The 14,164-nt window shown below is 52.9% G+C and overlaps 1 protein-coding gene across 7 annotated transcripts; it reads left to right on the top strand.

Annotated features, from left to right (window-relative positions):
* Nucleotides 1-5,116: 5,116 nt before the first annotated feature.
* FLT3LG (fms related receptor tyrosine kinase 3 ligand) lies at nt 5,117-13,868 on the top strand. 7 transcript variants are annotated; one of them, XM_058706651.1, is made up of 8 exons: nt 5,117-5,230; nt 5,544-5,610; nt 6,382-6,492; nt 6,702-6,755; nt 6,973-7,116; nt 7,579-7,717; nt 9,831-10,018; nt 11,881-12,267. In XM_058706651.1, exons 2-8 carry the CDS (start codon nt 5,578-5,580, stop codon nt 11,956-11,958), a joined length of 747 nt encoding a protein of 248 aa, XP_058562634.1. In that variant the 5' UTR covers nt 5,117-5,230; nt 5,544-5,577; the 3' UTR covers nt 11,959-12,267. The 7 variants fall into 7 exon arrangements, with proteins under 7 accessions (XP_058562634.1, XP_058562633.1, XP_058562632.1 ...); XM_058706649.1 differs by lacking the exon at nt 11,881-12,267 and adding an exon at nt 13,639-13,868 and having other exon boundaries at nt 5,119-5,230; nt 7,633-7,717; nt 9,834-10,018; XM_058706648.1 differs by lacking the exon at nt 11,881-12,267 and adding an exon at nt 13,639-13,868 and having other exon boundaries at nt 5,119-5,230; nt 7,633-7,717.
* Nucleotides 13,869-14,164: the final 296 nt, after the last annotated feature.

Genomic DNA, 14,164 nt, shown 5'->3' with positions numbered 1-14,164 from the left:
TGAGCGGCTCGAGCACATCATGTTTTAGAATTATTTTTTTTCTTTTTTTAAAGGTTTTATTTTTAAGTCATTTCTACCCCCAATGTGGGGCTCTCACTCACAACCCGGAGATCCAGAATCACATGTTCTGCCTACTGAGCCAGCCAGGCACCCCTAGAATTCTTTTTGATGCAAGGAACCCACTCGCACTAGCTCAGGATGAAGGAATTTTCTAGAAGGCTACAGAGATGTCCTACAGAAAATAGGGCAAGACATGCATCTGAGGTGCCCCAGGTCTTGAGAACCTAGATGCAGGCAGGAACCAGGGCTGGTCCTTTCTCTGGGCATGTGATAACTGGAATTTTTTTTTTTTTAAGTAATTTGTACCCAACATAGGGTTCAAACTCATGACCACAAGATCAAGAGTTGGATGCTCCCCCCACTGAGGCAGCCAGGCGCCCCATCTCTGGGGTTTTCTATCTCTACCTGTCTGCCTCAATCAACTCTTTCAGCCATGTGATCTTAGGAAAGCTTCTTAACTGCTCTGAGCCTGTTTCCTCATGTGTAAAATGGGACTAATAGTTCTAACCAGACTGGTTAACTTAGTGACGGGTACACAGCACATGCTTCACCAGTGTTAGCTGTTAAATAGAGGTTGATTCTGTCATGGGGCAAATGAGACTAAGAAGCCTCCTGTCAGTATCTGATTAAAGCTGGACCGGATCATTCTCTCTCCCAGGATCTGGACGTTTGGAGAGAGTTGGAGGAAAGTCCCTGGAAGGCTCTAGTTTCTGTCTGTGTTTTGACAACTCCCTCCGGGATTCCACGGGCTGCCTCAGTGTCCTTCCCATTAATCCTGTGGCTTTAACCAGCCAAGGGCAACTACCAGGTCGACGTAACCCCAGCCCTGACCTCTGGCAAGCGTCCGTGCTGCATCCAGGGAGAGGAAATCTGGCCAGTTTGGGTCAGGCATACACTTCTGGGCCAATCAATCATGTCTGGCCAGGGGTGGAAGCTCCTAGCCTGTGAAGCTGTCCACTGAGTGCCTTACTCTGAGCCAGTCACTGTTCCACGTGCTGGGGAGACGGCCAGGAACAAGAGAAGCTAGGCCTCAGGAGCTGATGTTCCAGCGGGCAAGAGCTGTGTTAGGCTCCTGTCGCCGCTGTAACAAAGTTTTAGCGGCTTAAGCACAAGTGTTTGATCTTAACAGCCCTGGGTGTCGAAGTCTGAAAATGGGCGTCACCAAACTAAACTCAGGGTGTCAGCAGCGCTGCGTTCCTGACTGGAGCTCAAGGGAAGAATGTTTTCCCTGCTTTTTCTTTGGCACGTGACCCTGTGCTGCTCTTTGTAGCCCCCCAATCCATGATCGTCTCCCCGCCTCAAGACAAGTCCTGTCTGCAGAGGCCCGTTGGCCATGTGAGGTAACATTGACAGGTTCCACTGGACATCTTTTTTTTTTTTTTTTTAAGTTTATTTATTTATTTTGAGAGAGAGGGAGAGAGAATCCCAAGCAGGCTCTGTGCTGTCCGCACAGAGCCCCACGCAGGGCTTGAACCCACGAACCATGAGGTCACAACCTGAGCCAAAATCAAACGCTTAATGAACTGAGCCACCCAGGGGCCCCAGTTTATTTATTCTGAGAGAGAGAGAGAACTAGTGTGAGCAGAGGAGGGGCAGAGAGACAGGGAGAGAGAGAATCCCAAGGAGGCGCCGAGCTGTCAGTGCTGAGCCCAACACGGGGCTCGATCTCACAAACCGAGCTCACGACCTGAGCCAAAACCAAAACCAAGGATCGGACTCTCAGCCGAGTGAGCCACCCAGGCACCCCTCCAGTAGACATCTTCAAGAGCCATTCTGCCCACTGCAAGGGGAGACACAAAACTAAATAATCGAGAAAATATCTGCCTGGCGTGACAAGCTACGCCAGGCTGAACAGGAAGCGAGGTAAAGAGGGCAAGGAGGAGAGAGGGATGATATCACAGGTTGGGTGAGGCTTTGCTGCAGTAACAACCCCCGACCTTTGCGGTCGACAACCACAAAGTTCATTTCTTGCTCACGGTAACCTGTCCATCAAGGGGCGGTGGGGGCCCTCCGTTCATCAGAGCCACGCAGGGACCCAGGCTGACCGTGGCCCGATCTCAAAGTGGCTTATGTCATTACAGAGCCACTCCCTGACCCACTTAATCCTCATCCAGAAGTGACACTCGGCACCTCCACCCTCCTTTCATTGGCCAAGGGGAGTCACGTGACTGTGCCTGAGTTCCACAGGGCACATGGTCCTAGACTCCTGCAGAGGAAGGCCCCCGGATGTTTGTGAACAATTCTGCCGGGGATGGGTGGGCCAAGCACGAGCTTCAGAGAAGCACGGATGTGGAAGGGACCTTATATTTTCTCATTTACCTCCGGGTTGGAGTCGAAGAAACTGAGGCTTATTGAGGATAAGGGGCTGGCCGAGCTCCCACAATGACCCAGCCAGAGCTAAAAGTGATATTTGCCAGGCCTGATGCAACAAGACCTATTCCCCAAGTCCCCTTGGGTCGCGGGCCCTGGCAGGACAAAGCCAGAGGCCCAGAGGACGGTCAGACCCCAGCAACACAACAAGCTCCTGGCCTGTGCCAGGGAGACCCATAATCTGTGCGACTATGGAGGGGACACGGTGGGGGGGGGGGGGCACCACCTGGAGACTGAGGATCTTATAAGAGTTTTGGTGTGGGCGAACGGGAAGGAGATAAAGAGGAAGTGAGTGGCACGGCAGAAGGGCTAGAAAGCTGTTCCAAGGGCAATAGGGAGCCACAGAAGGTGTGTGAGCAGAAGAGAGGTAGGTAGGCTCAGCTCTGGTTGGAAGATCCCACATAACCTGAGGTGACAGGTGTTATGATATGAGAAGGAGCTCAGGGTACCCAGAGATGTCACCCTATCCAACCCGAGTGCACATGTACAAGGGGAGGGTGAGGGACGGCGGCCACCTTCCCAAGGAAGGTGCCATGTGCGTTCAGGGTTTGTTTTTTTTTTTTCCAGCTTTGTTGAGGTATTATTGACAAAGGTTGCATATATTTCGGTGATACGACCTGATTTTTTTAAGTGTATAAAACGTGTTGGTTTACTATACCTATACATCGTGAAATAGTTAACCGTAATCAACTTAATGAACACATCCATTGCCTCACAAAGTCACCTTTTCTGTGTGCGATGAGAACACTGAAGATCCACTCTCTTAGCTCAGTGCCTCTGGGAAAAAAAAAAAAAAAAAAAAAAAATTCCGATATATCCAAAAGCAAAACAAACGTTTCTCCTAGGAAATTTCAAATGTACCATACGGTTTTGTTAATGATAGGCACCATGCTGTATTAGATCCTCGGAACTTTACTCATCTTAAAACTGAAACTTTGTACTTTTCGGACCAACATCTCCCCATTTCCCTACTGGCAGCACCCCCCTCCCCGCCCCTGGCAACCAGCATTCTACTCTCTGACTCTATGAATCGACTTTTTTAGATTCCACGTAGAAGTGATTCCATACATGATTTGTCTTTCTCTGTCTGGCTTAATTCACGTAGCACAACGCCTTCCAGATTTATTATCTGCGATGTTGCAAACGGCAGGATTTCCTTGTTTTTGTAGCTGAGTAATTTTTTTTTTTTAATTTTTAACATGTTTATTTATTTTGAGAGACTCAAAGGGAGGGGAGAGGCAGAGAGAGGGAGACACAGAATCCGAAGCAGGCTCCAGGCTCGGAGCTGTCAGCACAGAGCCCGACTCCGGGCTCGAGCCCACGAACCGTGAGATCGTGACCTGAGCCGAAGTCAGACGCTTCACCGGTTAAGCCACCCAGGCGCCCCTGTAGCTGAATAATATTCTATTGTGTATATATATATATATATATATATATATATATATATATGCCACATTTTCTTCATCCATTCATCCATCAGTGGATGCTTAGGTTGTACCTTGGCTATCGTGAGTAAGCCACGTTGAACACGTGAGTGCAGATATCTCTTTGAGAGACTGATTTCATTTCCTTTGGAGAAATAACAGAAGTGGCATTGCTACATCATATTATTTCTTTATTTATTTGGAAAGTTTATTTATTTTGAGAGAGCGCACGCAGGAGGGGCAGAGAGGGAGAGAGAATCCCAAGCAGAAGAAACAGCATGTGCAAAGGCCCAGAGGTGGGAAACAGCCCGGCGGGGGGGGGGGGGGGGCTGTAGTGGTTTGAATAGTGCCCCCCCCCAAAAAAGATACATCCCTGTCCTCACCTCTGGAACCTATGCATGTGACCTTCTCTGGAAAAACAGTCCTTGCAGATATAATTAACTTAAGGATCTCGAGATAACATCCTGAGTTGGGGCGCCTGGGTGGCTCGGTTGGTTAAGTGTCTGGCTTCAGCTTAGGTCATAATATCACAGTCCAGAGCCTGCTTGGGATTCTCTCTCTCCTCTCTCTTTGCCTCTCTCTCACTCGCTCGCTCTCAAAATAAATAAACTTAAAAAAACAAAAAAAAATCATCCTGAGTTATCCGAGTGGGCCCAACATCTAATGACAAGTGTCCTTATAAGAGACACCCAGAGGGGAGACACTTCTAGAGAAGGCCAGGTGAAGACAGAGGCAGAGATGGAGACACGCAGACACAAGCCAAGGAACCCCGGAGCTCCCAGGAGCTACGCTTAGGCCACGCATCCAAGGTGGAGATGGGGTTGTGGCTAAAGCAGTAGGGGGTCCCCGCGGAGGCCAGGGCTGAGCAGTAGCAGCGGCAGCAGGGAGGTCTGCGGGCGACGCACGGGGTGGGGGCGCCCTCTGTCGGCTCCACTCGCACCCCTCACCTGGACGACCCCCCCCCCACACACACACACACAGCCCCCTTCTCTCTGTCTCCCCTCTTTCTCCCCTCCCAGCTCTCCTTCCATCTCTTCCAGCGCTCGGCCCTCCTCCTTCTGACTCCTGTGCGCATCTCGGACCCGCCTTCCCCATTCAAGGAGAGGATGAAGTCCTCAGGGCGACCTTCTCCTTGCCCCGAGTGCATTGCTTCTGGCTGGAGCCCGCTCCCCACTCGCTGTGGGTCCCACCGGGGGATCAACCCAACTCGGTGCTCCGGGGCGCGCGTGAGACGCCACCTGTCACCACCAGGTGGCGCCCGTTGCCTCAGCCCGATCCACCCCGGGCTCACTATCGCCCCCCAAAATTTCCTTTCGCTTTCGATCTCTGGCTGTCACCCGGCCTGGCCCCTTCCACGCCCAGCCGGGGCAAGCCTGGTGCGTGAGGAGAAATGGACTCCGGGTCCCCGAGGGGCGGGGCCGGGGTCCCCCTCCTGGCTGAGGGAGGAGGGATGGGGGTCAGGTTCCTGGGTCCCTGGCCCGGGGAGGGTTCCGGGGACCGGACGTCGGGGTTCTTAGAAGGGGAGATGAGTTTTCGCCGTAACTGGGGCTCATGCAGGAAGCCCGAGGGAGTAGGAGGCGGAAACTTAGCCACATCAAGGAGCCGAGGGAGGGGTGGGGAGGTGAAGGGGCGGGTGAGGAAGGGGCTGGGGTGTGGGGGTCTGAGACTCCCTCTTCTGTCCCTTCCAAGATCTGGCCATAGGCATGAGGGGCCTCCGGCCGAGATGATAGTGCTGGCGCCAGCCTGGAGCCCAACTGTGCGTATACCTGGGGGGCAAGCTGGGGGAGAGGCAGAGCCGGATCAAAATGGGCAGATCTGAGAGAGGAGATGGACAGAGGTGGGGGACCTGGACAGGGGTTGGAACACGCACAGAGCGGGGGGACATAGGGGCAGGGGAGAGACGGACAAGGGTGGGGGACATATACAGAAGAGAGGGACATGGACAGAGGTGGGAGACACGGACAGGGGTGGGGGACACGGACAGGGGTGGGGAACACGTATAGAGGAGGGGGACACGGGGCAGGGAAGAGACGGACAATGGTGGAAGACATGCACAGAGGAGGGGGACTTGGACAGGGGTGGGGGACAGCGACAGGGGTACGGGAGAGATGGACAGGGTCGGGGAAGAAATGGAGGTACAGATGGGGAAGGCAGGACCCACGTGGAGAAAGGAGAGCGGGACGGAGAGGGGCAGGTAGGTGGACAGAGAGAGAAAGTCCCGGGCTGAGGTGAGCAGACACGGGGAGCCGTGGGCGCAGCGGGGAAATGGGGAGCTGGGGGGACGGACGGGGCCAGCATCGGATACAGGCAGAGAGGAAGCGTGGGGCGGGGGGGCTGGTCCGAGACGGGCACGGGAGCCCCAAGCAGGAAGGCCGACTGCTGGACGAGAGGGAAGGAGACCTGGGAAGGGAGAAAGAGGGGAGACAGAGAGAAGGGGGCCGGGGTTGGGGGGGGGGGGGTGAGTGCCCAGGTGAGGGGTGTGTGTGGAGCCGACAGAGGGCGCCCCCACCCCGTGCCTCGCCCGCAGACCTCCCTGCTGCTGCTGCTACTGCTCAGCCCTGGCCTCCGCGGGTCCCCCGACTGTTCCTTCAGCCACAGCCCCATCTCCTCCACCTTCAAGGTCACCATCCGAAAGCTGGTGAGGGCCCGGTCCCATCGTCTCCGGTGCGCCTTTCTGCGCCCACTGGGGCTAAGTTCCCCCCTCTAGGTGTCTGGCTCTCTGTCCCCTTCTCTCTGGCTCTCTGTCCCCCCCTCTCTCTCTGTGGCTCCCTATCCCCCTCTCTCTGGGTCTCCATAGTTCCGTTTTCTCCTGTCTTCAGCCGGGTCTGACCCTGTTTTCTCCCATAGTCTGATTACCTGCTTCAGGATTACCCAGTCACCGTCGCCGCCAACCTACAGGACGTGAGTCGCAGATGGGAGGGGCTGGGGCGGGGGTAGACTCAGGAAGCACCACCCCTGGGGGGGGGGGGGGGGAGGAACTCGCCAGCCGGCCGACCTGCCCCTTCCTCCCCTGGGATGCAGGACCCCAGGCCCTGGCCCCTCATCCTTCCAGCCCCACCAGCACAGGCCCCCAGCCCCCTCCACCGGCGGGCCCCCGAACTTGGGTTTTCTCTCCCAGGACGAGCTCTGTGGGCCATTCTGGCACCTGGTCCTGGCCCAGCGCTGGATGGGTCGGCTCAAGGCTGTGGCTGGGTCCCAGATGCAAAGCCTGCTGGAGGCGGTCAACACCGAGATACATTTTGTCACCTTGTGTGCCTTCCAGGTTAGCCCTGAACTTGGGAGACACCTAGGGGAGTGTGTGAAATGCCTTCCTAGGGCTTACTTACTGGAGATTTCTTTAGCAACCCACGGGTGGTGGGGCTGGAACCCCAGTCCCCCTGGGGGGCCCCACTGCTGAAAAGAACGCTTCCCTAGGCACTGAAAGATGGCGAGGGTCCTGTCCAGTTCTGAGTTGATTTCTCAGGCCCGTTACTGGGTGTTGCTGAGGGGTTCTCTCCCCTAGCAACCAGAAGGAGGCGATCCAAACCCCCTCGGGACCCAGATCTGACTGGGCCCGCTCTCAGTGCATCGCTAAGGACATCTCCCTTTAGCAATCCTGGGGGCAGGGGTCCAAACTCTCCCTCGGAGACCCTCACGGGACCCTGTTAGGCATTGCCAGGCAGGGAAGGCCCTTGGCCTGAGCGGAGGGTGATGCGGTGGTGACGTCTCCCTCCCCTGCCCCCAGCCCCTCCCCAGCTGTCTTCGATTCGTCCAGACCAACATCTCCCACCTCCTGCAGGACACCTCCGAGCAGCTGGCGGCCTTGAAGCCCTGGATCACCCGCAGGAATTTCTCGGGGTGCCTGGAGCTACAGTGTCAGCCCGGTAAAGGCCCCCCCCAAGCCCCCACCTCCTACCCTCACCTCTCGCATCCCACAGCCCCTCACCCCTTCCCCTCAGGCCATCCCAGACCCTGCTCTGCTCCCATTGGCTGTGTGACCTTGGGGCATGTCCCCCCAAGTTCATTCCTCTTTCTAGGCCTCAGTTTACCCATCTCTGAGAAGGGAACAGTCATCCCTGCCTTTTTCTTTTTCCAGGTTTCACTTATTTATTTTGAGAGAGAGAGAGAGAGAGAGAGAGAGAGAGAGAGTGAGCACAAGCAGGGGAGGGACAGAGAGAGGGAGAGGCGAATCCCAAGCAGGCTCTGTGCTATCAGCGAGGAGCCCAATTCAGGGCTCGAACCCAGGCCCATAAATAAATAGGCTCTTACAAAAATAAATAAATAATTATTTAGTGTGACATTTCACGTCCTTTGTCCCCTGTTAAATCTTTAGGAACCAGTGTGCATTTCACACTGCTGACACATGTGAATTCAGACTCTCTTAGGAGGTGTGTCAACAGTTGCTGGGGGAGGGGACTCACCAACTCTAAAGGATCAATGGGAAATCACATAATCAGAATATAATGAGAGACTGCGCCGTGTGAAAACATGACTTCTTCAGCATAGTAAGGTTTACTCTGTGGCCAAGTACATAATCCGTTATGTAACTGACCCTGTCTTAGGAGGAAAAGGGGGAAAAAAAATAGATTATTTTTTGGCAGGATCCGAGTTGAATCTGTGTGTACGTATTTTCTCCCCACCTTACTATGATATTATTTGGAGGTTCCTGTCCTGGTATTTGTTACTAGATCTGTCAGATTGTTTGGTTTTTATTTCTGTTTTCGTTTAGTATTCTCTGTACCACACCCGGGGCTGGAACTCACAGCCCCAGGATCAGGAGTCACGCGCTCCACTGGCTGAGCCCGTCTGGTGCCCTTGAGAGGGATGGTTAAACACTACCTTTTGGGGCGCCTGGGTGGTTCATTCGGTTAAGTGTCCGACTTTGGCTCAGGTCATGATCTCACAGCTTGTGAGTTTGAGCCCCTTCATCAGGCTCTGTACTGGTGGCTCAGAACCTGGAGCCTGCTTCGGATTCTGTGTCTCCCTCTCTCTCCCTTTCTGCCCCTTCCCAGCTCACGCTCTCTCTCCCTCTCTAGGATAAACATTTAAAAAAAAAATTTTTTTTTAAGCTACCTTCCATCCTAATTTTCTCAGTTTCTCCCCACATTTCCAATCATTTTGCCATCTAAATCAAGCTTCATTTGTACTTACATTTATGACTATTCATTCATTTGACCACATTTTATGAACCATGTCCTTGGTGACAACACAGCCCAGAGCAAGACCAAGTGCTTGCACATGTGGGGCTGATATACTAATTGAGGAGAAAGACGATAAACACATAAGGATAATAATTAAAGAGGAAAACAGCTGAGTATAAGGAGCCCTATGCAGGCAAATTACAACAGGGTGATGGAAGCATGGTCTGAGGTGGTTGGCTGGAAAGTCGCTGAAAGTTGAGAATGAGGGAACGGCCAGTGCAAAGGCCCTGAGGCGGAAACCTGCCTATGTGTTTAAGGAAGAGTGAAGGGACACATGTGGCTGGAGCCCAGTGGGTGAAGGGAAGAGAGAATGGGGTGAGTGTGTACAGGGAAGGGTCTTTGACCGTTTTATTATCTTCCCATTTGTCAATTGGCCAGATATTTAATTTATGAAATTAAGCTATTATAATATTACTTAATGAGCACTAAGTAGTAGGGTCTGGCAATAAATAAGATAAGGTTCCTGTCACCCACATGGAGCTCACAGCCGATTGGAGGAAAAAGAGGAATAAACGAATCAATACATAAGCCCTAGAAATATATTTCTCCAGGGGCTCCTGGGGGGCTCAGTCTGTTGAGCATCCAACTTCGGCTCAGGTCATGATCTCGCAGTTCGTGGGTTCGAGCCCCGCGTTGGGCTCTGTGCTAATGGCTCAGAGTCTGGAGCCTGCTTTGGATTCTGCGTCTCTCTCTCTCTCTCTCTCTCTCTCTCTCTCTCTCTCTCTCGGCCCCTCCCTTGCTCTGCCCTTCTCTGGCCCAGCCCTTCTTCTCACTCACCCAGCCTCCTCTCTCCCAGCAGACTCCTCCACCACCCCACTGCCCCCAAGGAGCCCCAGGGCCTTGGAGGCCACAGCCCTGCCAGCCCCTCAGGCCCCTCTGCTGCTCCTCCTGCTGCTGTTGCCCGTGGCTCTCTTGCTGATGTCCGCTGCCTGGTGCCTGCACTGGCGAAGGAGGAGATGGAGAACGCCCTACCCCAGGGAGCAGGTGAGCCAGCAGAATGGACAGAGGGCTTGGGGAGGTCTGAGGGGATGACACTGACCCTGTGGAGGCCACAGGCGCTTACGCCTCCAGGCTCTGGGATGTGCTGCCCCTGTGGCTCGTGGAGCATTGACTCGGCTCGGTGAATCCTTCACCAAGCCCAGCACTCTGGACTTTGTGTGTAGGGCGCGGGGCGGGGGGGGGGGCGGGGGGGGGGGAGGGTGCTCTGGATGAGGAAGACCACTCTGGGGCCATGACGACCGGACAGACTGGATGCTGGGCGAGGGTCCCAGGAGAGAGGACAAGGCCTGAGTCAGGGCCAGGACTGGCACCATGGGGATGGAGAGAAGGGGACAGGCAGTTTCAAGAGTCAGGGATCAAGAAGGACAGGGCGGGGGCACCTGCGTGGCTCAGTCAGTGGAGCAGGCGACTCTTGATCCCCAGGTTGTGAGTTCGATCCTCACGTTGGGTGTAGCGATTACTTAAAAAGAAAATCTTAGGGGGCACCTGGGTTGCTCAGTTGGTTACGTGTCGAACTTCAGCTCAGGTCATGATCTCACAGTTCATGCGTTCGAGCCTCGCATCGGGCTCTGTGCGTGCTGACAGCTCAGAGCCTGGAGCCTGCTTGGGATTCTGTGTGTGTGTGTGCGCGCGTGTGTGTCTGCCCCTCCCCCACTGGCACTCTGTCTCTCAGAAAATGAATAAACATTAAAAAAATGTTTAAATAAAATAAAATAGGGGCACCTGGGCGGCTCAGTCGGTTAAGCGTCCGACTTCGGCTCAGGTCATGATCTCACGGTTTGTGAGTTCAAGTCCCGCATCGGGTTCTGTGCTGACAGCTCAGAGCCTGGAGCCTGGGTCAGATTCTGTGTCTCCCTCTCTCTCTGCCCCTACCCCCCACCTGTGCTCTGTCTCTCTCTATCAAAAATAAATAAATGTAAAAATAAAATAAAATAAAATAAAATAAAATAAAATAAAATAAAATAAAATAAAATAAAATAAAATCTTCTTTAAAAAGCACATCTTTAAAAAACAAGACAAGGGGCGCCTGGGTGGCGCAGTCGGTTAAGCGTCCGACTTCAGCCAGGTCACGATCTCGCGGTCTGTGAGTTCGAGCCCCGCGTCAGGCTCTGGGCTGATGGCTCGGAGCCTGGAGCCTGTTTCCGATTCTGTGTCTCCCTCTCTCTCTGCCCCTCCCCCGTTCATGCTCTGTCTCTCTCTGTCCCAAAAGTAAATTAAAAAAAAAAAAAAAAAAAAAAAGTTGAAAAAAAAAAAAAAAAAAAACAAGACAAAAAGAACAGGGCTGCAGGTTGACAGGCTTGGGCAGGTGGCACAGAGGACCCTGGGTCTGGCCCAGTGGGGAACCTGAGGGACAAGGGAGATTAGGGAAAGAGAGTGAGCTCAGCGGGGACCTGGGTGCATAAGGGGGCCCCAGGGGAGACATTTGGCTACAGGAGTCTGCAAGCCAGGAGAGAGTAGCCTCCTGAAGCAGGCAGAGGGGACCATCTTTGCAAAGACTTCCAGGTGTGAAAAAGCTGTGAGCGGAGTGTGGGTGTGAAAATCTAGCCCTCAAACACCAAGCAAGGGAGCTGGGACTTCCTGTCCAGGGTAGCAAGGAACCAGGGGAGGTGAGTGATGGAAAAAAGAAGGTGAGAACAGGTGTGAGGGCGGGAGGCAGGTGGGCCAGGAGGGAGAAAGGACAGAAAGCCTTAGTGGGTTCCTGATGGGCCCAGAGGACTCTAAGAAGAAGCAGTTTGCAGTAATTGTTCACACATATAATGCCTTAGAGTTACGGCCCTTATGCTGGGCTTTCTACGAATTAACCTACTTCATTGAGAAGCTGGTGTCATTTTTATTTTGTTTCACAGAGGCTGAAACCAAGGCACAGAGAAGTAAATAATTTGCCAAAAGTCACACAGCACATGAGTGACAGAGCCAAGACTTGACTCTGGGCTTTCTGGGCATCTAAGCCTTTCCCTCTTCTGCCTCAGTTTCCTTATCTGTACAAAAGACTCTAATAATATTCTTTCTACCATAGAGTTGTCTGGAGGTTAAGTGACACACACAAAGCCCTCAGAGCAAGGCTGTCCAACAGAAATAGAACACAAGCCACACATGTCATTTAAAACTTTCTAATAGTTGGGGCACCTGGCTCTCTCAGTCAGTAGAGCATGTAACTCTCGATCTCAGGGTTGTGAGTTCGAGCCCCACATTGGGCATGTAGATTACTTAAAAAACAAAAAAACAACAAAAAAAACTTTCTAATAGCCACATTTTTTTTTAATTAAATTTAATTTTTTTTTAGCGTTTATTCATTTTGAGAGGAGAGGGGAGGGGCAGAGAGAAAGGGAGAGAGAGAGAATCCCAAGCATGCTCCACACTGTCAGCACAGAGCCCCATGCAGGGCTCGATCTCACAAACTGTGAGATCATGATCTGAGCTAAAATCAAAAGTCAGACGCTTAACACCCAGGCGTCCTGTAGCCACATGTTTTTAAGTAAAAAGAAACAGGTAACTTTAATATATTTTATCTCACCCTGTGTATCCAAGATGTTGTCATTTCAACATGTAATCAATATTTTTAAAAATTATTGAGGTAGTTTACTCATTTTTTTTAAACGTTTATTTTTGAGAGAGAGAGAGAGAGAGAGAGAGAGAGAGAGAGAGAGAGAGACAGAGCATGAGTGGGGTAGGGGCAGAGAGAGAAGGAGACACAGAATCTGAAGCAGGCTCCAGGCTCCGAGCTGTCAGCACAGAGCCCGATGTGGGGCTTGAACTCCCGAACTTCGAGATTATGACCTGAGCTGAAGTCGGACGCTCAACCCACTGAGCCACCCAGGTGCCCCAAGATAGTTTACTCATTCTTTCATACCAAGTCTTTAGAATCCAGTGTGCATGCGACACTAAATTTTTATAAGAAGTGCTTCATCTGTAGGGGTGCCTGGGGGGCTCAGTCGGTTAAGCGTCTGACCGGCTCAGGTCATGACCTCACGGTGTGGGTTTGAGCCCTGCATGGGGCGGGGGGGCGGGATGTGGTGATAGGTGTGGGGGTTGTGGAGCCTGGAGCCTGCTTGGGATTCTGGGTCTCCCTCTCTCTGTTCCTCCCCTGCTCTGTCTCTGTCTCTTTCAAAAATAAATAAAGATTTTTTAAAAATTAAAAAAAAAAAAAAAAAGATCATGACTTGAGCCCAAGTTAGACGCTTAACCAACAACTGAGCCGCCCAGGCGCCCCTACAATTTTTTTTTTTTTTAAGGCCATCCATTGAGTTTTCCTCCCATCCTTGCTGGTATCCACTCTGCTTTCCTGCTCTCCTAAGAAACACACCATTGCCTAAGTTTAAATTAGGCAAAATGTAACAATCAGCTCCTTAGGTGCTTTGGAATGCTCACTTTCACATGGGGCTGCCTTGTGGCTGTGTTGGGAGAGCTCGGATCCCGCTGCTCCCATCACTGTCTGAGAGAACCGTCTTGTCTCGGACAGTGATGCCGAGATGCTGTGTTACAGCGAGCGCTCACTGCAAATGGAATTGTTTTCAGTAGCCCTGCACTTGATGCTCTCCTCTCCTCTCTCCACGGACCCCCCAAGCAGCCCCGTGAGACAGACACATGTATCATCCCATTTACAGAGGAAGACACTGAGGCCCAGAGAGAGGAATCACCTGCCCGAGGACACAGAGCCGGGACTCGGAGAAAGTCAGCTAGAGACTGGTTCCTTCCTCGACCACGCTGCCCCGCTCACTCTCCCCCCAGGATGGAGGCAACGCCAGCCCCCAACGCCAGCCCCAGACCCACCTATCCCCCTCTGTACAAAGTCCTTGTCCCCAGGAAATTGTATATAAATCATCCTTTTCTACCAGCTCTGGCCAGGCCTGTCTGTAGGTGGGACATGGTGTGGACGGGGCAGTTTGCGTGCGAGTCTCGGTTTTTCGGTTAACGCAATGCTTCATTCAGTAGCCGTTTTCTGACGCCTCCTGGGGCCCAGAGCCAGTGCATGGCACTGCGGGGACCCAGATGCGAGTCAGAACCCACCCAGCCCCCTCAGGGCTCCTGATCTATGGGGGAGAAGACACGGGACCCCTCTGGGGTCAGTACAGCGTGACACGTTCTGATGGCAGGAGAACAGGCACTGTGGGAGCCCAGAGGAGGTACCCG

Source organism: Neofelis nebulosa, chromosome 17 (genome assembly GCF_028018385.1).
Source record: "Neofelis nebulosa isolate mNeoNeb1 chromosome 17, mNeoNeb1.pri, whole genome shotgun sequence".
In the NCBI taxonomy this organism is placed as follows: Eukaryota; Metazoa; Chordata; class Mammalia; order Carnivora; family Felidae; genus Neofelis; species Neofelis nebulosa.
The sequence above is the reverse complement of the archived record's forward strand: the minus strand, read 5'-3'. Positions and strand labels throughout refer to the sequence as shown.